This window comes from Vitis riparia, chromosome 9 (genome assembly GCF_004353265.1).
Source record: "Vitis riparia cultivar Riparia Gloire de Montpellier isolate 1030 chromosome 9, EGFV_Vit.rip_1.0, whole genome shotgun sequence".
Classification (NCBI taxonomy): Eukaryota; Viridiplantae; Streptophyta; class Magnoliopsida; order Vitales; family Vitaceae; genus Vitis; species Vitis riparia.
This window is the reverse complement of record NC_048439.1, coordinates 495,512-517,763: the sequence shown is the minus strand read 5'-3', so window position 1 is coordinate 517,763 and position 22,252 is coordinate 495,512. Positions and strand designations below refer to the sequence as shown.

Sequence of the window (22,252 nt, the reverse complement as noted above, 5' to 3'; positions counted from 1 at the left end):
CATATGATGCGGCCATTGTTGGATGGAGCTATTATCATCCTTAGGGCACAAGCAGTATCCAACTTGATCAAATCACTATCAGGGAAGAACAAAGCAATGGATTCATGTTCTTAGTAAAGATGAGCCCTTGTTCACCTTGCCCTTGAGCTTTGACCCAACCCTGTTCTATTCATAGCTATTTGATCTCTCCCTAATTTATTACAAAAGCTACCATGATTGTAAGTGATCAGAAAAGTGTATTGAAATTCTGTTGGGAGTGATTAATGAGACAGTGAAGAGACCAAAATGAACAATATCTAATGTATGTATATGAATGAGAACCTGCATGAAGGAAAAATGAAATAAGATCTTTCTAATATTAGTGAATATATCTTGGCGGTCTTTATAAAGAAGGCCTCTTACAAAATTCCACATTTGTTTCCGCTCTTAAGAGGCACCTATAACACTAGTCCTCGTGACTCGACTGTGCCACAAGCAAAAACTAGCAGGTCACCTTCAAACATGATTGAGGAGTTTTATGTGAATAAGGCACCCAATCAGAAGTCTTCAAAGCCTGGAATGCTATGCCACAAGAGACAGCTCGTTGTGATGGATAGGAGGCCAGAAATTTGTGCAACAAGTTTCAGAAACCGCATCACTGGCAGTGGAATCACCAAATCTTCTTTCTGATCCAGAAGAGGAGGAAGACGACTCCAAACACTATTGCAACAGGAGCCCATTTCCGAATCAAAGCCTACAGTTATAGTCACATTAGCTCATAAGATGTGGATCCCAGTTATATGTACTACAGGAGATACTAAATTTCAAACATCGAATTGTAGAGGCATAATTGAACCAGCTTTAGCCTACATAAGAAAAACAAAAGCAAGCATATCTCCTCTTCTGCTCATGGATCGCAAATGAGGGTCATGAAAACCACAGGTTGAGCATGATGATGAGAACATCCATGCCAAAGCCAAATCCCTCATCAACAGAAAGTAACATTCCCAAAAGGTGGAACAGGATGGATCTCATGTGGACCACTGAATAATTTGATAAAACTAACCTGTCGATTTAGATCTCTTGCCTTATCAGCATATATGCGAGATTCTGATGTCAACCGGCTGGACATCTGACTGACCTCTGCAATATTGAAATTAGAAACAAATTTTATTACACAGGATATGCTAAATAAGTACTAAACAAGAAACTTAACATATCAAAAATATCTATGAACAGGAGGAGATAGGCATAAAAAAATAGGCAACCAGCAGAGTGTCACATGGGAACAAAATCACATGAGAAAATAGGGTGACTGCAATTGAGTTGGTGTTAACATGATATGATTTAAGGTCACAAACTTCTACTCCAACCTCTACCCAGACATGCTCAAATATGTGGCCAAAGGGTAGTTAGGTTGAGGTGCCCGCTAATTGGTCATACCCCATGCCTGCAACAGCAATTTCAAAGTAATTTCAGAGAATCCATGCTTCGAAAAAGCAGGCATAGAGGCTGTGCATAGTTAGCACCCTAAGCAATTAATCAATGTTGTCATCAAGCCAAAAGTAGAGAATATTTCACCAGAATGTGCTAGAAGTGTGTGATGAATGTAAAATTGCTAATGAATTCAAGCAAGCAATCATGAGACAATACTTTAGTCGGAAAGCATGATATACATTGTGAACCTAAATCCTGCAAGCTTCAGTTTTTAGGTAAAATTGGTTGTTCAATACGGTATCACAGCTTTATTTGGCTAGAGGCCAAGTGTTCAAACCTTACCACTGCATGTTCATTTCCCAATATATTAAGCCCAAAAATGGAGGCTGCGAGGGAAGGTGTTGGAGAGTAGGATATCCATTGTCACCCTAAACCTACAAGCTTAAACTTTTAGGCAAATTGGTTGTTCAACATTTTTTATTGTTTTTTTAATAATGAACTGACAGGATAGCATTTTATTACAATTTCCAGCAAAACAAACCCTTTGTGAGATTAGGGATGGCAATGGGGCGGGTCATTTCGGGTACCCGCCCCGCCCCGCCCCTAATGGGACGGGATATTATTTTCCTAAACGGGTATGGGACGGGTTTGGGATTTTTTTTGAAACCCGGGGCGGATTCGGGTATTGCTCCGCCCCGCCCCGCCCCGATTATATATAAAATTAAAATTAAAATTAAAATTAATTTAAAATTAATTTAATTTAATTTTTATTTTATTATTTTTAATATATAGATAAGAATAAATTATTTTTAATAAAATAAGTTATAAAAAATATAATAATTTAATTATTTATAAAATATATTTATTTTAATATAATTAAAAATTTTAAAAGTAATTTAAAAAAATTAAAATTAAAATTAAATAAAAAGTTAAACGGGGGAATGTAGCATACCCATCCGCCCCGCCCCGCCCCGCCCCGTTTAATTTTTTAAATGGGACGGGGATGGGAGTTGCTTTAAATAAACGGGGCGGGGTTGGGAGGGGGGCGCCCCGCCCCGAACCCGCCCCGTTGCCATCCCTATGTGAGATGGGCCTGTCCCTCCCTACACCACTTAAATACTGCAAAGGCTCAAACTTGGTACCACCCATTGATTGACAAAGGGAAATACTGCTGAGATACACTCCGGGAGACACAATCATGGGAATATACTAATCTCTGAATCTATATAGCACTTAAATATGCATTATTAAATTGCAACCATTTCTCAGTTCATATTAAAATTTTGCAGCTCCTAATAGAATATTTTGGCATTTCTCTTTAGTATATAGTAGATGCATTGTACAAATCATTAAGAAAAACTGGAACAATTGGATCCAAGAGAAGTACTGTACTTAAAAATAAAAATAGCAACTTACGATCTAACTTTTCACCAACTCCCAGTACTTCCTGCACATTGCGAGTCATTATTTGGTGGACTTCATAAAGCTCATCATTCAGTTTTGCAATATTACGCTGAGTACGGGTGTCCTGGTACAATTTCTTTGTTTTCTGTATGAATGTATCTTTAAAACACAACCAAAAAGAAAAAGGAAAAATTCAAACTCAGCAAAGCAAGACCTACAACAAGATTGACAAAATAACGATTAGCTAGAGAATAGAAAGGAAAAATAAAAACCCACCAAATTTAATAAAGGCATAAGGTCTTGCAGCAGTTTCAATTTGATTCCCATTAACGCGCTCAAATTCATTCTTGAGATCTTCCAGGTATTGGAAGGCAAGTTTCTTTGGATAAGCGCGATCACACATTGTCAAGTAACAAACACGTCCTTCAATAATATAACTGAGAACTTTGGTCAAGGTAACATTAACATTCAGGTGTACACCTGAATAAAATGATGATAATCATAATAATAATAATAATAATAATAATAATAATAACAATAATAATAACAGGAATACCACATTTGACTGAAAAAAGGGTAGAGGCTTCCCAAGCTGAGTCAATTCTCTAGGAAAGATCTAACTTCCAAAATTAGCAAGGTACATGTGTAAGCATAAAATTAGTCTTTGAAACTATTACATTTGTCTGCGTGAATAAGATCAAAAGTAGCAGTGCACATTGGGTAAGCATGATGAAGCAGAAGGCATTTTCAACAAGATCTCATAATTCATGATACTGTAGACAGTGTACAGAAGTTTAATAGGGAACTTATAAGCTATATCCATGGAGCAAAATGCACATATTACCAACAAGACCAGAAATTTCACAAGAATGAAAAATGATTATCAACTCTACAAATAAGATACAACAACAAGCACATCAGATAGACAAATGCAAGTGGATACTGAAAAATATAAGGGCCGGTTTCAATTGACATTCTTGAGGGCTCATTCTGGCCTTTTGAGAGGTTCTTGAACAAGGCCTTCACTTGCTGCTTGTAGAATTCAGCATCTTTCAAATCCCGACCATCATCAAGTCCCTCTGCTAGTGGAAGCCCATCAGTAACACGAGCAATCAACGTCAACTTCACCATCTTTTACTTCTTCAAAAGTCTTCAGCTATACAAGATCAAATGCAATGTCTCAAACATCAAAATCGCATAGCCAGAAAGGGAAAACAAGTCAAATATGACCCAAGTTGAGATGCAAACATAGGTACAGTAACAAACACTTCAGGCAGTGATCTGTTAATTGTTCATATAACAACCCCCGTGAAACAAGAGGCAGCATTAATTCAGAATTTCTCTATAATAGCTGCTTACCAATAGTAACAGTATTCCTTTTTAGACCTGCCATCCACAGTCTCAAGTCCTTGGCGAATCCTATGTGAAAGAAATATACCAATAATCCAATGAAACAAATTCTTCAATTATCGGATTATTGCCTCAACTTTTGTCACATTCTAAAGATTTTAATCTAAACACAAATCTTAAGATTTTATCCTTATAGTCGACACTCAGTTTCTGCCATTTGTCATACAAGCAGCACAATCAAAGGAATCCAGCTATTTTTACATGCACATAATTCGCAAAATTATGATCATACGTGATAAAAACCAACGCTCTTCCCCTAGAATCCCCATAAATTATTAACGTAATCAAATTATGTCATTCAAAGCCCTGAAATTGCACCATTATGCCTTTTCAGAGTCCCTAATCATGCAAATCAAATTACTCTATCAATTCAATCTCCGCATCTGAAAACTATCATCAATAAAATTGTCTAAAAAGAATTCACAATTTCCAATTGCGATATGGCATATAGACTCGAAAATTCGATAGCATAAGATGTAGATCTAGATAGATGTTGAAATACCTCTCATGCGTTTGTCTCCCTCTGCCTCTTCGGATCTTCCCTCCGATCCTCTTTCTTTAATTTCGACGATGAAGAGAGCGTCCGATCTGGGCGAGAAACCTAAAGAAAATGAAAGAAAAAGACAGAGAATCCCTAAATAGGGTTTTGGGAGAGAAGGGAAATATAAGGCGAGTTGGACTCTTCCTTTAATGCGATGGTTGTTTTCATGAACACCAGCCTTTCCTGGTCGGTTAATTTGCCGTTTGGTCCTTGAATTTTTCTATAATTTCAGTAACTCTTCTGAGGCTTCTGAAATTAGGCTGAACCCCAATTTAGCCTTTGATTTTACACTCACAGCCCTCACAGTTGTATAGTGAATCTTTGCCCGAAATTTCAAAGATATATATGTAGGCTTCAGAGTCGACATATTGGAAACAAAAATTTCTCTAAAAAATAAAATCTCAACTTTTCGAAAAATAACCAACACATTTTACTCAATTTTAAATTTTTTGATCCAACTCTATCTTGTAAAAAAAAGAAAGTAACTTTTTTTTATTAAAACATTTTCAAACTTATATGTGACGGTCTAATTAATTAAATGACAACCTCAAATCTTTAATTGAGAATAAGTCACTATTTAAAAAAATATTATACCAAAATAAAAATAAAATAAAATAACCAACAACAAAAACAAAACATAATATGTTAATAGTTTTTATTAGGTTTTTTTTTAAAACAATAAAGTGATTTTTAAAACAAATTTGCAGTATTTTAAGTTCTCTTTAGGGCACTAAAAGAAAATTTTGAAACATAAAAAATATATTTTAAAATTTTGTATTTAACATTATTTATACAAAGAAAGTAGTATCATTGGTATTATATGTTATATATCTAACAAACTCTTGACTTCTTTTTAAAGTGGTGAGATTCCATGACTTAAAACAACAATATACATATTAATGGGTATTTTGATCTCATGTTTAATCGATGACGAACCGGGAGAATTATGATCAATCGATGAAGTTTAATCAGGTGTTTAACCATATAGAAAGTTAACCAAATTAGAACTAAAAACTAAAAACAAAACTAAAACTATGTTTGATTTTAGGAAAGTAATAGAAAAAAGAAAAAACATATTAAAGTTGTGTTTGTTTAATAAAAAATTTAAGGAAAAGAAAAAAAAAAGAGGAAAAATAGCATAAAAATAAAAATAAATTTAAAGTTAATAAATTGTTTTTATATTTTATTTAAAATAATTTATAAACTTTATATTTATTTTTAATTTTTACTTTTTCACTATTTCATTTTTGTTTTCTTGACATTTTTTTTATGTTTGGTTCTCGAAAAATACAAAGAAAAAAAAATATTAAAAAAATTATTTTCTCTTATTTGATTGTCATATAAAATATTCCAAAAAAATTAAATATAATTAAAATTAATTAAAAATTTATACACTTTAAAATTATTTAATTTTTATATTTATATTAATAATTTAAAATAAATAAAATGAGTTTAAAGTAACAAATAAAAATAATTTATCATCTTTAATTTTACTTTTTATTTTCCTTTATTTTTCTCTCTTTTTGCTTTTCCTCTCGTTATTTTCTTTGCTTTGCATTTTCCATTAAATTTTCCTGAGGACCAAACATAGAAATTCCCCGGAAGGAAACGTGGACCGGAAGTTAAGAGGAAAGGGAATCTGAAGCATCACCATATTACTAATAAATACCCAATCGAAAGAGGAAAGCTGTTGTCACTCCATTTCTTCTACATCACTTCCCATTCTCCTGCGTCACACCCCATCGCATCTCTGCCGTTTTCTTCACGCCAAATCGATCCTCTGATTCGCTCTCCGGGAAAGGAACATGAACCGGGGTAGTGCTCGAAGGGCCGGAGGATACAGGGGGAACCGGGGTAGTGCTCGAAGGGCCGGAGGATACAGGGGACGATCCTCGCGGTCTGGGGTCATAATCTCACTTTATGATGTACCCGGAGCCTCACTTTATGATGTACCCGGAGCCTCACTTTATGATGTACCCGGAACCTCACTTCGTGATGTACCCGGAACCTCACTTCGTGATGTACCCGGAACCTCACTTCGTTATGTACCCGTAAGAAAATTGAATCCCTCTCAATTTCCTCTCAATTTGTTCTGATCTTGCGCGTAGTGAGACGGTGCCGTTTGAATTGGGCAGTTGCCGGTTTTGGTGATCTTGTATGATTTTTTTTTATGATTTGTGTGTTTCAGGTGTGGATATTAGTGTAGGAATTGTAGAATTTTACATGCATGGCGTCTGAATGTGGAAATGTGTCATTACATATCTTGTTTCTGACTATATATATCAAGCTAGAACCATTCCTCACGAGCAGCTTAAGTGTCCGTTTGGCAGTGCTTTTAATGCGAAAAATACACTGAAAAATTTTGCATTGTGCATAAGGATGCAGTACTTTCATGGAAAATAATCCTAGAAAACTGTTTTGTTCCTGAAAACAATTGAGAATTATTTTTAAGAACTGTTCTCAAAGACTTTTTTTTCAGAACGGTACGTGATAATGTTGCCAAACGGACCGTTAATTTCGTGAAGGTCTTGGGTTCATACATCACCACTTTATTCCAAATCATTTGAACATGTGTATAAGAAGAGGTTGGACGTAACTAGGGGTGTTGAGGCCATTAACCTAAGTGTTAATTAGTTTAATGTACTTTATCAGCCCATCACCTAGGGGATTAAGTGTTTTGGGTTAAATTGATAGTTAAAAAACATCAAATTTGGGGGCATGGTTTTGTGTTTTATGACTCTTTCCATTGTGGTTTGATGCCCTGAGGTTCAGAAAGAGAAGCAATTAGAAGAAAACTTTTGTATTAAGTAACATTGATTGCCAAGTTTGTTATTTTCTGTCTATTTTTGTACTGCTTATTTCGCTATATGTTATAGATGATAGCAAGGTGAAGATTTACAGATGGGCTTTCATGGGCATTGTTTCTTTTCCAAACTACAGGTTGGAGCTGGAAGACATTCGACTAATGATGCTCTTGAGTGCAAGGATGGAACACCCCCTAACAGAAGGGAAGCTCCAAAGCAGCCGTCACCAGGTAGTATTTCAAGGCAATCTGAGCATGAACTCACATTAGGGCATTCTTACAAGCAGGATCGGCCGTCATCTGGTAATAACGAAGGACTTTCCCATATGGGTATAAATCAGCATGGACAAAATCCACTAGAGACAGCAAGCAGTAGCTCACAACCATCTGGGTGCTCATCTGCTTCAGATTCAGCCCATGAGAATCACCTTCCCCCATTGTCTGATCTCTCACTCAAAGAAAATACTAAAAACCTGCAGAATGAGTCTCAGATTCAGACTCCAATTAAATATGGTATTAACAGTATGCCTTTCCAGAACAAAGGACCCCAATTTGAGAAAAATTCTCTTAGCAAGACCATAGGCACTGGAAATATAGAGCTTTCTGAGCATCCAGGGGTAGTTGAGCCTTTTGATATCTGCCCAGTGAAAACTGGAACTTCCATAGTCCTAAAAGCTCCTTTACTTTCAAAGAATAGAGAAAAGCGAAGAGAAAGCAAGCGGGCTGAAGAAGGGCTAAAAGGAGACGTGATAAGTTCTGGAATGGTTCTTCTGAAGGGTTACATTTCCTCCAGTGATCAGGTACTGCTATTTGTTTCTCATTTCTTTTTATAGTATGATTTGTTAAGTCCTTCCCCTTTAAATGCCAAGAATGTAACTGAAGTTTCCTTTCATTGACATGTAGCAAAATTTTGAGTTCCAGGTATATATGATAACCTACCTGCCATTTCTTAGAGACATTTAATAGAACAAATCACCATTATTTGGCTTCTAAATTTCATGTCAAAAGGTCATCTGTAGATAGTTGAAGTCAGAGAAATATGTCAGCAAATTTCTGGACTATACCAGAATAGTGGTAACGAGACACCCTCTTTGGTCAGTAAGAAATCTGAACATTTGTTCTTTGTGTTGGTGTTGGCCCATATTCAAGCCAATAGATTAGACCTTTGAGTCCTTTTCAACCAACACACTAGCACCCATATTGTTTAATTTCTATCTATCACTTCCTAATTAGTTTAGCTCAACAAAAAAGATTTCAGATGTTAAAGAAATGGCTTGGCTATCTCTCTTTCCATTTTTCTTTGATTACATGTTTGCTGACCTTGTTGTGACCATTTATATGCTTCTAGGTTAAAATAGTAAAGAAATGTCGAGAACTTGGTCTGGGATCTGGAGGCTTCTACCAACCTGGTTATCGAGATGGAGGAAAACTGAATTTGCAGATGATGTGCCTTGGAAAGAATTGGGACCCTGAGACGGGCAAATATGAAGATGAACGACCAGTTGATAATGCTAAACCACCTCCTATTCCTGATGAATTTTTTCATTTGGTTAAAGAAGCAATCCAAGATTCACAAGCACTTCTTTCGAAAGAAAAAATTGAAGCAAGCAAGGTGGAAAAAGAACTTCCTTGGATGACACCAGACATCTGTATTGTCAATTTTTACACAACTAGTGGTCGTCTTGGTCTCCATCAGGTTCGTAACAAGCAGTATGTCATCATATTCACCTTGTTGGATGCATTTTAGACAAATCACTGGCTTATCTTGACAAATACATCACTGCTCTGTAACCTTGCTGCACTTAGCGAACTCATTGATATCATCTGCTTTATCCCATTCAGGATAGAGACGAAAGAGAAGAGACTCTTCGGAAAGGACTACCAGTGGTCTCCTTCTCCATTGGCGACTCTGCAGAATTCTTATATAGTAATCAGAGGGATGTTTTCAATGCAGACAAAGTTTTATTGAAATCAGGAGATGTTTTGATATTCGGGGGTGAATCTAGACGTATTTTTCATGGGGTAGCTTCCATTCTCCCAAATACTTCTCCTCAGGTCCTGTTGAAAGAAACAAATCTCCGTCCTGGCCGTTTGAACCTGACATTCAGACAGTATTAAGGCTTCTGTACTCAATGGATGTCATATGATGCTTCTTTCGAGATGGACATAGATTCATATAAAAGAGTTTGAAAGACTGGTGGTACACGTAAATTTTAGCAACATTTTGTAGATAGCAAGATGGTTATTATTGTTTGCTGCTGTTTTCGTCAAATGAGTGAGGTACTTGTGTAAGTGTGGATTGAAAATATATGAATTGGAATCTTGACTGCTAATATTTTTCGGTTTCATCTGCTCCCCTTTCAAATGCCATTCCAAATTGAAACATTCTGTCTGTCACCTAAGATGATTGAACGAACTATGGTATGATAATAATTGTATGAATAAACAATTTAGCCATCTGAATACCTTTGTTGAGCGGCAGGCCGGCATTATAAATTTAGAACTTCCAGCCCTCTTAGATCTCCAAATTGGTCAATGGTGGGTGACCGGCCTTTGGTTGAGGGAATACCTTATGTCGGCATCTGGTAAATTTCTTCCTTGAAATTGATTGTACTATCACCACCTCATGGACTGCCTTTTTGGCAGCCAAACCTCAACAGTCACTCAGCCAAAGTTCATTTGTTTTCCACACGCATCTTGGATTTGCTTAAAGAACACTTTGATTTTATGAGTCCAGCCACTGGACCAACCACCCACCCTCAACCATACAAGAAAAAATGCTGGCCGACCTCACTGGTTGGTTCCATGTAAGCTAATCATCATGGCTTATAGAATATAAGTAAACTTTTCCTCCATAATGACACTATATCAGAACTTGTGTGAATCCTGTGACTTAACCATGATCCCTTTGTCTTAGCTGCAGGACTTGTTTCAGGTTTCGAGACATTCTTTCATTGAGGCAATTGCAAAACCAAGTGTTGTTATGATGCTCAAGTAACCTACTTGGGGTAGCTAAACCATGCTGGAGAAGCAGGGCACATGCTGGATCAATCAGCACCTGGATCTGAGATTTTACATGTGCCCTGGCTCTCCCACTTGGATCCTATCCCCTATAACCGAAACCTTAGAATGATCAAGCAGGACAGAAGACAACGCAGGTGAGTTAGTTACTAGCTGTCTTTGAAGCTTGAATTCAATATTAGGCAGCTGACCATCTCAACCCAATAATACTTTGGCCTAGTCCTCCAAACAGCTGGGGCTGACTGGTTATCTGATTCTTCTGGGTAATGCTGGATGAGAGAAAAAGAGGCACATTGGGCATTCCCCCAGAGGAAAGGAAGTAACAATCTGCCCTTTACTTGATCAGAACATAGTGCTATGACAGAAAATATCAAGGGAATGAATGAATTCTCAAGCTTTTATTGAAATTAGCCTCAATGGCCTTATTTGTTCTGGTACACAAATAACTTAAACATATTTGTATTTCAAACGTGTTTGGCCAAACTTACAGTAGCTTCTGTTTGGCTTAAGTTATCATTACTTGGCAATGCAGATTGCCTTAAATATTAAGTTATTCCTTTGCAAGAAAGAAACTTACAATCCTAAAGTCATCCCCTTTTGCTGAATCAACCAGATCGGCTCTCTAGAGCTGATGCAGCAGAATCCACATGAGCAAGCAAACAAGCATATATTTTTTGTTTCAACCTATCAATGGTCTTTACTAACTCATTGTTTTCTGAGCTCAATTTGCTTCTTAGTTTATCCAACCACTCATTTGCATGCTTAAGTTGTGATAATGTGACAGCAATGTGATTGTCAGGTTCCATTCGCCGCCCTACAATCTCCTTACTTTTCTTCTCCATGGTGCTGATGCGAAACCCTGCATCCAATGCTCCTTCCAAGAATTTCAAAAACCAAGATTGTGTCTCATTCAAGAGAATCTCTTTCAGTTCTTTGATCTCTTTGGCACCATCCCCTTTTGCCCACTCTAGTTTCTCAGTCCCACTTAGCTCTATTGAGGGCTTTGCAGATTTCAATGCACTTTTACCATGAATTAGACCTGTCTTTTTACTAGATTTATCTGCCTGTGGAGATGAATTGTTAGACAGATGAAGGGATTTATCCTTCAATTGGGTTGTGGCATTTGGTTGGTCAATGAGTTGATGGAGTGTAAAGAACTTTGTGAGAGAGAGGTGGGGGTTCTCCATTGAGGAAGATGAGCACAGATTAGCGAACATACTGGAAAAGAAGGGACAAAAAAGAAAAAGAGAAGTAAGAACTGTAAAAATTTATAAATGTATGCGTGCCTTATGAGGAAAACATGGTTTTCTAAGTTGATGAAATTCAATATGGAAAATGAAGGAATGCTTACCCCAGGCATTTGACAAGAACTGCAGCTGTGGATGCCTCCTTTTGGGCTTCTGCTGCAATCAAAGAAGCTAAATTTCTCCTTCTAAGCATTCCCTTGTGAAATAATAATAAAGAAGAAGAAAGAAGAATCTTCAGAAGTTTTATTCCAGAAGTTAGTAAAATTTCTCTATTTGGATATTAATGACAAGCATCAATGTTGACTCTATTTGGTAGCCCAATGCCTTTTTTCACAGCACGAATTTTGTTAATATCCATATAACTAGACTGATTAAATAGAAACCATATGACTTATTTTATCAAAACCAAGTGGAGGAAAGAGGAAATGTACCTTTCCAGGCTTCAGAAGGTTGGCAGGCAGAGACATCCATGAAATTTTCTCAGATGAATGATTTTTATCTTTAAGATTTAACAAACAATTCGAGTTGATGGTTTCCTGTTTGCTTGTGGGGCGTTTTGTAGTTGTGCCCTTCACAGGCACTGCACTCTCCTTGGCATTGGATACAGCAACCTCTGGCTTTGATACAAGTGCATCTTGTTGACTGCGCATCGGAGTCATTGAGTGTGTCTGTAATGCTAGTACCAGTGGCTGTCAGTAAATTTGGAACACGACATTTTTTATAAACAAACATTTATGATTTTGAATAGCTTGATAGAATATTGCATCATTTCCTTGAAGAATCTTTGGCAGCAGTAAAAGTGGTTCTAAAGAACCTGCACCATGCATACATTGTGCAATATTCTGGTCATTCACTTCCCAGGTTTCATCCTCCTTTAGAACATAAGGAGCCAACATCTCACTCTTGTGTGAGATCTCCACTCAACAGAAATTTGTTCGATTTTTTCAACTGTGATTTCATTAATTTTGCAATTTTTTTTGTATTTTTTGTCTTTAGGCTATCAGTACAAGGTGTCATAATGTCTAATGGTAAGCCCACAAGTTACGAATAATTGTAATATGCCCAACCACACAACAGATCATGATACTGGATTCTAAAACACAGTGCTATTTTGCAGAAATGTGACTAAGAAAGATGACAATGGAACTATGGGAATAGAAGAGAAAATAATTGAATGAAAAATAAAGAGATGAACAATAAACAGAACAACTAGGGCATATAGAATGCTAAACAGTATCCCATTAGCTCTCAATCGCAGCCTGCAAGTATAAATTTTCGTAGGCTATTGAACCGTTATATAACTTGCATTGAAAATTCATATTTATGCAGACTTACAGGTAATGACTCGTAATAAGAAATCTGGTTTATGTGCCTTTGAAATGGATATTAGGCTAGAATCATACCTGACCTTTAAGCTCTTGCTGTCTTCCTTTCAACAATCCAACCTTTTTTCCTGCTCCACCATTCTCATTCTCATTGTTCTTCCCTCCACCATTGCAATCCACTCCATTTACTTTTGAATTTGATGTCAAAACACCTTGCATGTACCTAGATGCAACCACCACCTTCTCCTCTTTGATAACAATTTTCTGTCTTGGACTCTCCTCTTTTGGTTCCAATAATTCACTCAATTTTGAGCCATTAATTCCTTCATGATCAACTTGGACAGGACCCTCAGAAGGCACCAACATTTGCATCAAATCTTTCGGGTTTCCAACAAATGGATTTCTTCCTGGAACTGGTCTCACACCAACTAGAATTGGAACCGGGGTTCCAGCTTCCACTCTATCAACATAGAAGAATTGGCCTAGCTGCAATTTATTGTTTAAGATAAGCTCATTGTCTTCCTTGGATAGTGAAACATATGTCGAATGAGAAGAGTCCGAGACTTTTATGAAGAAGCCATGGTTTGGCCACAGCTCTGATCCAGATAAGGCAGGAACAATGCTGATCACTTGTAAAAGGACAGACCGATATTCTCCTCGAACCTTTATATTGGAATTTATACTCTGAAGAAGCTTAAGCAGTACCCCGGGTGTTAATGATGCCATTCCCTTTGCCCTCTCTTTTCCAAAAATAAATCTGTCTAGACCAAGAATTTATGTTGATACAAATCCAGAAAGTTTACCCAGATCATCTGTATTTTACAGAACCAATGCAATACCAAATAGTAGTATCAGTTACCTGATCTTTTGACCCAAAACCCTCAAAATTATTTAGGGTTTAGCCTCATGAATGTCCCAGGAAAAATTGGATAAACCCATTGTTCTAAACATGGAATTTTAAGAAATGAACTCTGAAAACCCTCTGAAATTTCAATGGGTTCATCCAATTTCCATGAAACAACCCCAAAACCCAATCATTTTCCCACTCTAATCTTCCTTTTCCTAAGGTAACATTCCTAGTAATTTCCTTTTGAAATGTAACAGTAGCAGTTCATGTGAATCAAAATACTAATAAGATAATTGAAGACAATAAAATGGAGAAAACCCAATTGAAATATGTGATAAATACCTGGAGGAAGCAGAAAAAGGGCAACTGAAGAGGCCACTCTGAGAAGAGAAGGAAGAAACAAGTGTTGCAAAGATGGTGGAGAACAGGACAGGTTTGATAGTAGTTTCTCCATCGTTGAACCACAACCTCTTTAGCTTTGCATGCCAGGCACGTAACCATCAATTTCACTTGGCTTCAAAGGTAAGAGAACGTATTTACATGGGAGAATTAGGCATATGGGCCTTGAGAGCCATGCAAAATGTTGAATGTACCCTGTATGGGAAGGTTATGTGGGAGGTTTCCTTAGAGTATTAGAGGGTTATTTTGGTGAGAAATTTGTGGGTCTCTTCCTGGTGGCATCTCCCTTTTCGAGTAGAGGGAATGGAGCCATTGGAAAGGTGAGCCTTCTTGTATGCCTCCTCAACCCTCACCTATGGGCCATGTTGGAGAATGTTTGTAGTCACATTCACTTCCTTTGAAATTTGGCTCTTTTATTGGCATTCCTTTTCTTTTAGAAAAAAAAAACAAAATCAAAAACCAGAAACCAAAAAAAAAATAAAGAGAGAAAAAAAACATTTAGAACATGTCATAACAAAATTGAAAGTTTATGACTAATAATTTAATATCATTTAAACTAAAATTTTCTCAATTTGTTAATTTAAAATTGGTTAAGAAACTTACAATCATAAAAATTGACAAAATCATAGCACAAAGACTTAATAATCTTGAATTGATATTGTTCGTGTCTTCAGGGCTTTAAAATACATTTAACTAGTTCAAAAGCATCATTAACGCTTTAAATTCAATTAGTTTAAAAGCATCACCTGTTATGGATATCAAATAGAAACATCTAATTTTCGAGAGATGTAAAACATTGATTCTAAATACTTTTTAACTAAATAATTTTATCAATATTGGCTGGTTATTATATGTTTTTGCATGACATGGAATTTAGACTTTACAATCACTATATTAAGATGAAGTTCGATTTCTCTGTAATAAAGCTAATGAGTCAATTTTGGCGATGTTTAAATGGGTTGATTGCTATCAAGAAAAAGCACTGGCTTCAGTCTCAGCCCTAACCAAGCTAGCATAGACACCATTGAGATGGGAAGCCAAGAGGGTGTCATGGCTGCCATACTCAGCGACTGCACCATCTTTAACTACTGCAATCATATGGGCTTCTCTGATGGTAGAAAGCCTGTGGGCAACTACTATGGTTGTGGCCCTTTCGGACACCTTCCTCAAGGCATCTTGGACATGCTTCTCTGACTCAAGGTCCAACGCACTGCTTGCTTCATCTAGGAGTAGCACCTTGGATTTCTTCAATATGGCCCTTGCTATTGCTATTCTTTGTTTTTGGCCACCAGATAGCTGGGCCCCACTCTCACCAACCTGCATTTCAAAGGAAATAGGAGGTGGGTCACATCTGCAATAGATGGTATGCTAATCCATTGTTAAGCTACTAATTTAATTTCATTTGGTAATGGGTTACAACCCTAATGCCCAATTTCACAGGCAATCTTTTATGGGTTTGGATGTAGGCTCAATAAATAAAGGAAATAAGCATTGATTGAGTTTCAGCTTTAATATCTGGATCAAAATGGAATCAATTTGCAGTTGATTACCATGTTTGGTTTACAAAAAGCATGAAAAATTATATATAAAAATTCAAATATAATTAAAATTTTAAATCTTTTAAAATTATTTAATCTTTTATATATAAATAAGGACAAATAAGTTAAATCAATTTGAAAAAGAATGTAAAAATAATTTATTAATTTTAAATCTACATTTTAATTTTTTTTCTTTTTCTTTATTTTCTTTTTCTCGAATTTTTCAAGAACGAAACATAGTGTTGAAAAATCAAAACAAGGATCTTCTTTCAAAAATGTAAGAATACTAATTCTTCAATGAGAAGTTTATATATTTGGAAAAACTGTCTTTAATGAACCAATGCATACTTGAATGGATTAGAGATGGTACCTGTGTTTCATAACCTTGAGGGAGGCTACTGATGAACTTGTGAATGTAAGCTTCATTAGCAGCTTCTTCAATCTCAGCCCATGAAGCATTAGGGTTTCCAAAAGCAATATTCTCTCTAATACTCCCAGCAAACAATGCAGGCTCTTGACCCACCAAAGCTATCTGCCTCCTCAGCCACTTCACATTCATCTCCTTAATATCAACTCCTCCCATCAGTACCTTCCCTTGGTTTGGATCATAAAACCTCTGTATCAGCCATACCACTGTTGATTTCCCACTCCCACTTCCCCCTACCAATGCCACCATGCTGCCACCTTTCACCTTCAGACAAAATTCCCTCAACACAGTCACCTCTGGCCTAGAAGGGTATGCAAAAGTCACCATTTTCAGCTCTACGTCCACTGGTTTTGATCTTTCAGCCTTCCTACCTTTCTCTCCATCACTGCTGATCATCGGCCTGCGGTTGATGATGCTGAAAACAGCAGGAACTGCAGTCGCAGCCATGGAAGTGTCAGGTGCCAGACCAGCTAATTGCCCAACTGAGAATGAGCTCATCACAAGAATGAGGAAGATCTTGAACACATCACCAAAGTTTGTTTTGTCTTCTTTAACAAGATAAGTACCAAACCAAAGGGTTAGAGTGTAAGCTCCATACATGGCCCCTTGGGAAAATCCAAGAGCTAGGCCTAGGACTTGTGACCTTTTCACTGATTTCTTCTTTGGCTCTGATAAGGCTTGATCGAAGGTGTGGACTAGCTGTTGTTGCGCTGAGAATGTTGTCACTGTTCTTATGTTTGAGACTGCCCCAGCAGCAATGTTGCTAGCTCTGGCATAAGAACTGTTATCTAATCTTGGTCCGACGTTGATAATCAAGCTGAAGTAGCTTGCCCCAAGGGTGAGTGGAGTGAGAGCTGCAGCCAAGAGAGTTAGCCTCCAATCAAGAAAGAATGATATCCCAAGACCAACAGCAGCTGAGCTCAACCCCGTTAGTAGGACTGAGAAGCGGTCACCAAGAACTGATCGAAAAGTGACACAATCAATGGAGAGCCTAGAGACAAGGACTCCAGTCGAATTATCGTCGAAATCGAACCAACCCGGTTCTTGTTTTAGTATGGATCTGAATAAGCGGTCTCTCACCCTCTTGGTAAGCTTTGTGCCTGCCCAGCCACAGAAACCTTGCTGGCCTACCAAGGTTATTACACACCCAAACCCAAGCCCAACAATTACTAAAGAGAGCACACCCACTTCTCTTTTCATTTTGGATGTGTCATCGCCAAAGTATATTTGAAGGGCTAGGCCTAAAATAAAGGGAAAAATGGAGAGAATTGCACCAGCATGCATGCCCAAGAGAAACCCCAGTAAAAGCATCAGAAGCTCTGGCCTTTGCAACTTAAATATCTCTGAAACTAGAACTTTCCCAGGCTTTGGCTCTGGCTTTTCTTCCTCCTCTTCTTTGTATTGTTCTTGCATAGATGTTAAGTACTTTGATCTTGAGGCTTCATTCATGTACTTTGATTTTGACACTTCATAAACTGACCTCTCATAAGAGGGAAACTTAGTGGCCTTAATAATACTACCATCTTGTTTTGACAAAGGCTTGGATACAGCTTCAGAAGCAAGCTTGACAAGATTGTAATAGGCCCCGGATTTTTCCATGAGCTTATGATGGTTACCAGTTTCAACAACTGCACCGTGATTAAGAACAACAATGGTGTGCGCATTTCTTACAGTTGCTAGTCTGTGAGCAATGACAAGGGTTGTCCGGCCAGCAGAGATCTTGTCAATGGCTTGTTGGACTACTGACTCAGACTCAGGGTCTAGAGCACTGGTGGGCTCATCTAGGAGGAGGATCCTGGGATCTTTGATCAGGGCTCGAGCCAATGCAATGCGCTGTTTCTGGCCTCCTGAGAGTTGGGTTCCCCTGTCTCCAACCTGCCAGGAATTAGGCATCATATAAGTAAGAGTTGTTAAAGAGTTAAAAGACTGCAATTATGTATGCTGATGTGAATGTTTGTGTGGTTTGCACCTGAGTATCATAGCCTTGAGGAAGGCCAGAGATGAAGCTGTGAGCATTGGCAGCAACACAAGCAGCAATGGCCTCTTTCTTGGTGGCATTCTCCTTCCCCATCATCACATTTTCGAGAATGCTGGTGGTGAAGAGGACTGGCTCTTGGCCTACCATGCCTATCTGACCTCTAAGCCACTTCACTTGCAGGGTCCTTATATCATGACCATCCAAGGTGATGATTCCTGAGAAAACATTTAGAATTCAACCATTAGGAATGAAACTAACCAAACATCGGCCTCTTCCCTATCAGTCTATCAGTCTATCATTAAACTAGTACTATAAGATGGTGATCAGCTTACCCTTTACAGGGTCATAGAACCTCTCTATAAGGGCAAAAATGGTGGACTTGCCACCTCCACTGGAACCAACCAAAGCAAGGGTCTTTGAAGATGGAACCTCTAGATTGAGAGACCGGAGAATTGCAGCTGTGGGACGAGACGGGTATGCAAAAGTAACACCTTTGAACTCTATCCTTCCCCTGATACTTGGGAGCTTCCTTCCTTCTGGGCTGTAGGGATCTATCTCAGGGACTCTATCAATAATTTCAAACACCCTGCTTGCTGCTACGGTTCCTTGGGCGAATTGAGCAAAATATGACAATGACAATGCCAGGCCTCTGTGCAAAGAGTTACAGTATTGAAAATGTATTGAGAAATGAATGCAGAAAACACAAAAATTTCAGGTGCATTTGGAAGAAGGCATTACCTGCCACCTAAATTGACTCCAAAGAAACAGGCAATGGCTGCACCTCCTGAAATTTCTCCTCTAGCGACCAAGATGGATCCATACCAGAAAGCCAATGCCCATGTTGAATAAGTAACTAGGTAGATTACTCCCATGCCTGCACCTTTTGCAAACCCGAGCTTCACCCCAAAGGGCACTGATTTCTGCAACAATTCTGCATATCTTTCAGCCAGATGATCCTCAGCAACAAAAGAAAACACAGTTCTAATTGAACTGATGGCCTGCTCAGCTACACTGCCAGCTCTCCTATAAGAAACCTTAAAACAAAGCACCATAGTTAAATTTTTACAGAGTCCCTATGAGATTCAACTTGGTTAGTTTTGTACTATTCTCTGTGCCTCACCTCTTCTTTTGCAGTTAAACCGACATAAATGGCCTTATAAGCAATACCACAGAACATCATCAATGGGATGACTGAGAGGACTACTAGAGATACCTTCCATGACCTCCAGAACCCAACCGCATAACCGCAGATGAAGGTAAATACATGGTGGATGAAGTGAGCCATCTGCAATTCAATACAGAAACACATTGCAGGCTTACTAATCCTTAGGGGAAGACTTGAAATCAAAGTAATGAATTTGAACTAATCAAAATACTAAATGAAAAGCTAGTGCATTAAGGCAAGAAGGGATTAGAGTTAAACCTTCTCCCCCATCACTTCTTGGATTTGTGCAACATCACTTGAAATTCCATGCATAATATTGCCTGCGCTGATCTGTGTGTCAAAAAAGCCAATATCCTGGCGCAAAACCGCTCTTAGATACTTTGTTCTTATCCTTTGAGATGAACGCTCCCCCACAATTCTCCAGCAAGTGATCTCTGCCAACCCAGTAATCAGAATGATATCTATAGAACAGATTTATATTTGAAATTGACTTAAAAAATTCCCAATGAAAGGAAATGTAAATTGTCATTTTCCTCTTACCCATGTATGCTCCAACCACCACTATTGCTGCTAGTCCAGCCATAAGCAGACATATCTGATGATTATATATCGAACAAGAAAAGAAAATTGAGTAGTGTTCAAAGTTAAGACATAAAGATCAGTTTAGAAATTGTACTAGGAATATCACTATAACTGATGGGAATTCATAAACTAATGAAAAACAAAGGAACTCTTACCTGTTGAACATCTTTCATCATCTCAGTTTTGTCGTTTGAGTCTGGTTCTTTGGCAATCTTATTCACAAAATTACCAAAGAGGAAAGAATACCAAGGAAGAGATCCTCCATTAATCAGGGCTCCCAAACAGCCCAAGATGACAAGAAGTATATCCGACTTTGTTGAATACCTGAATAAGCTGAACAGCCCCACTGACCTTGGTGCCATTCCATCATCCTCGTCGTCTTCATCTTCATCGTATGCAGAATCCCGGTCGTTGTCATTGTACCCCTCATCAGTATCATAATGATGACTGGTTGATTTCCAAACTCCATGGTCATGGCCATGGTCATGATAGCCATGGCCGTGATGGCCATGTTTCTCAAAACTAGGACTAAAACTATGCAGTCCATTGTCAAGATTGTCCACCTCCTGCTTTATATGACGATGCCCACCATCATGATGATGATGACTGACATTGACGCTGTTATCCTCAACATCCATGTAAGCGTGGGATACAGAAAACCAGCGCGGATCCTCATGCTGGTGATGACCCAGATCAGTCTCAAACAGGCTTATTTGGAGTTCAGACTCCTCAGGGGAGGTGTGTTTGATCAAACTAAGCTCATCCTTGTCTGCCAAAGGACCATGATGTCCAGGACTCCCCTCCTTGATGGCTCCCAAGTTAGGAAATCCATGAGACCTGCTATACTCACCAGAAGTGTAGTGCCTTCCAAAAAATGAACTTCCATGATCCCCATCAACATAGCTCTGGAGCTCAAGCCTCCTGGATGGCACTGAACCATAGCCAGAATACTCATAATATGGATTAGTAAAGCTCTGGAAACCACCATAAGTATGCGAAAGATAATAGTCATTGGCTGACCTCTGGAACGACTGGTGTCTATCTGAAGAAGGGGTGGCAATCCAAGGGCTCAATACTGCACCTAGATTGCGGTTATCTTGCCACCCAGAAGGCTCAAACTGCCATGAAAGCTCACCTTGCCATGACAAGTCATTGTCTGTGGAAAAAGGGCTGGCAGGAGAAGGGTGGTGTCTGAGTCTTCTTGGATAGTAATTTTGAGACATGTCGAGAGGGCTGAACCATGTGAATGAACTAGATGCATGGTTGGATCTAACGGGTGTAGGGTGGTGGCGTCGGCGATAGTTGCCGGAGTGGCCAGAGAGAGAGAAGTCTGTCTCAAAGGAGGAGTCAGCCATGGATATGGGAAACTTGTGGGGGTCAGTTGTGGAAAAGAGAACAGAGACATGAAATGGAAGAGAGTAAAACAATGAGAACCTTATGACAGATTTGGAGGCTTAGTATACATAGAACTTTGTTTCCTTCGCCTAATAAAAAATTAAAGTCATCAAACACAGCCAGCCTCACAGAGTTGTCTTTCTCTCCGGGGGGCTTTCCACAAAGCTTCTATGTGCTTTCTCTTCGAAAATGAAAAGTTGGAAAACCATTTAACACTATATTTTATTGCAGAATATGATTAAAAAACTGATCATTTCTCTTGAATCAAACGGATGTTGATCCAATCATTTTTCCCTATGATCATAGCCGGCCTGTGATAAAAGTAAACAGAGCATAGTCTAATATGTGTCTGACCTCATATTCTATATTCAAGAACCAATGTCAACCCAAATGTCATTCATAGGAAGTACAGAAGATGGTGATGGAGTTTGAATGTTTGATTCAAGATATGGTCATATGTCCGGCAACTTATTTTAATTTTCATGTTGCTCTTGGACTTTGGGGAAGTTTTCTTCTTCATTGCCTTCATGTAAATGACTGTGTCCTAGTGTCCGAGAGGGGAAGTTTGTTGTGTCTTAGCCAAACCATGGAACCAGATGAATGGAATCAGACAATGAACTGCAAATGACAAGAACATGATGAACATAATCTATGTAAGGACAAACCAAAAAGGTTTGGCAGTTAAAAGTGAAAATTTCACCTACTTTGAATTCTTCTAGGCATGTTTGGCATCGAGGAATAGGAACCTATTCAT

General features: G+C 38.2%; 4 protein-coding genes across 6 annotated transcripts; 1 reads left to right on the top strand and 3 right to left on the bottom strand.

The window, feature by feature from the left end:
• Positions 1 to 288: 288 nt before the first annotated feature.
• LOC117921965 (25.3 kDa vesicle transport protein) lies at positions 289 to 4,914 on the bottom strand. The gene is made up of 6 exons (XM_034839909.1): positions 4,733 to 4,914; positions 3,764 to 3,976; positions 3,097 to 3,257; positions 2,833 to 2,979; positions 1,046 to 1,122; positions 289 to 733 (listed from the first exon to the last, which is right to left on the bottom strand). The coding sequence occupies exons 2-6, from the start codon at positions 3,949 to 3,951 to the stop codon at positions 650 to 652; spliced, it is 657 nt and encodes a 218-aa protein (XP_034695800.1). The 5' UTR covers positions 3,952 to 3,976; positions 4,733 to 4,914; the 3' UTR covers positions 289 to 649.
• Positions 4,915 to 6,436: 1,522 nt separating this feature from the next.
• LOC117922216 lies at positions 6,437 to 9,922 on the top strand. Of its 2 annotated transcripts, none has more exons than XM_034840267.1 (4): positions 6,437 to 6,798; positions 7,712 to 8,374; positions 8,923 to 9,270; positions 9,417 to 9,922. In XM_034840267.1, exons 1-4 carry the CDS (start codon positions 6,577 to 6,579, stop codon positions 9,690 to 9,692), a joined length of 1,509 nt encoding a protein of 502 aa, XP_034696158.1. In that variant the 5' UTR covers positions 6,437 to 6,576; the 3' UTR covers positions 9,693 to 9,922. The 2 variants fall into 2 exon arrangements, with proteins under 2 accessions (XP_034696158.1, XP_034696157.1); XM_034840266.1 differs by having other exon boundaries at positions 6,437 to 6,822.
• A 1,052-nt stretch (positions 9,923 to 10,974) lies between these two features.
• On the bottom strand, positions 10,975 to 14,647 carry LOC117922215. Of its 2 annotated transcripts, none has more exons than XM_034840263.1 (5): positions 14,357 to 14,647; positions 13,246 to 13,979; positions 12,274 to 12,510; positions 11,947 to 12,038; positions 10,975 to 11,813 (listed from the first exon to the last, which is right to left on the bottom strand). In XM_034840263.1, exons 2-5 carry the CDS (start codon positions 13,891 to 13,893, stop codon positions 11,201 to 11,203), a joined length of 1,590 nt encoding a protein of 529 aa, XP_034696154.1. In that variant the 5' UTR covers positions 13,894 to 13,979; positions 14,357 to 14,647; the 3' UTR covers positions 10,975 to 11,200. The 2 variants fall into 2 exon arrangements, with proteins under 2 accessions (XP_034696154.1, XP_034696156.1); XM_034840265.1 differs by having other exon boundaries at positions 13,246 to 13,924.
• A 656-nt stretch (positions 14,648 to 15,303) lies between these two features.
• LOC117921696 (ABC transporter B family member 19-like) lies at positions 15,304 to 21,572 on the bottom strand. The gene is made up of 9 exons (XM_034839656.1): positions 20,259 to 21,572; positions 20,062 to 20,116; positions 19,780 to 19,955; positions 19,477 to 19,641; positions 19,095 to 19,390; positions 18,689 to 19,005; positions 18,348 to 18,571; positions 16,322 to 18,253; positions 15,304 to 15,730 (listed from the first exon to the last, which is right to left on the bottom strand). The coding sequence occupies exons 1-9, from the start codon at positions 21,456 to 21,458 to the stop codon at positions 15,383 to 15,385; spliced, it is 4,713 nt and encodes a 1,570-aa protein (XP_034695547.1). The 5' UTR covers positions 21,459 to 21,572; the 3' UTR covers positions 15,304 to 15,382.
• Positions 21,573 to 22,252: the final 680 nt, after the last annotated feature.

Coding starts and splice junctions, on each gene's coding strand:
- LOC117921965 (XM_034839909.1), bottom strand. CDS start 3,951: ATGGTGAAGTTGACGTTGATTGCTCGTGTTACTGATGGGCTTCCACTA. Junction 2,980..3,096: donor TTATGCCTTTATTAAATTTG/GTGGGTTTTTAT, acceptor TGTGTTTTAAAG/ATACATTCATACAGAAAACA. Junction 734..1,045: donor CAAGAGATCTAAATCGACAG/GTTAGTTTTATC, acceptor CTATAACTGTAG/GCTTTGATTCGGAAATGGGC.
- LOC117922216 (XM_034840266.1), top strand. CDS start 6,577: ATGAACCGGGGTAGTGCTCGAAGGGCCGGAGGATACAGGGGGAACCGG. Junction 8,375..8,922: donor ACATTTCCTCCAGTGATCAG/GTACTGCTATTT, acceptor ATATGCTTCTAG/GTTAAAATAGTAAAGAAATG. Junction 9,271..9,416: donor GTCGTCTTGGTCTCCATCAG/GTTCGTAACAAG, acceptor TATCCCATTCAG/GATAGAGACGAAAGAGAAGA.
- LOC117922215 (XM_034840263.1), bottom strand. CDS start 13,893: ATGGCATCATTAACACCCGGGGTACTGCTTAAGCTTCTTCAGAGTATA. Junction 12,511..13,245: donor AGCAAGAGCTTAAAGGTCAG/GTATGATTCTAG, acceptor CTAGCATTACAG/ACACACTCAATGACTCCGAT. Junction 12,039..12,273: donor ACCTTCTGAAGCCTGGAAAG/GTACATTTCCTC, acceptor TTATTTCACAAG/GGAATGCTTAGAAGGAGAAA.
- LOC117921696 (XM_034839656.1), bottom strand. CDS start 21,458: ATGGCTGACTCCTCCTTTGAGACAGACTTCTCTCTCTCTGGCCACTCC. Junction 20,117..20,258: donor TGATGAAAGATGTTCAACAG/GTAAGAGTTCCT, acceptor TATAATCATCAG/ATATGTCTGCTTATGGCTGG. Junction 19,391..19,476: donor GTTTAACTGCAAAAGAAGAG/GTGAGGCACAGA, acceptor CTTTGTTTTAAG/GTTTCTTATAGGAGAGCTGG.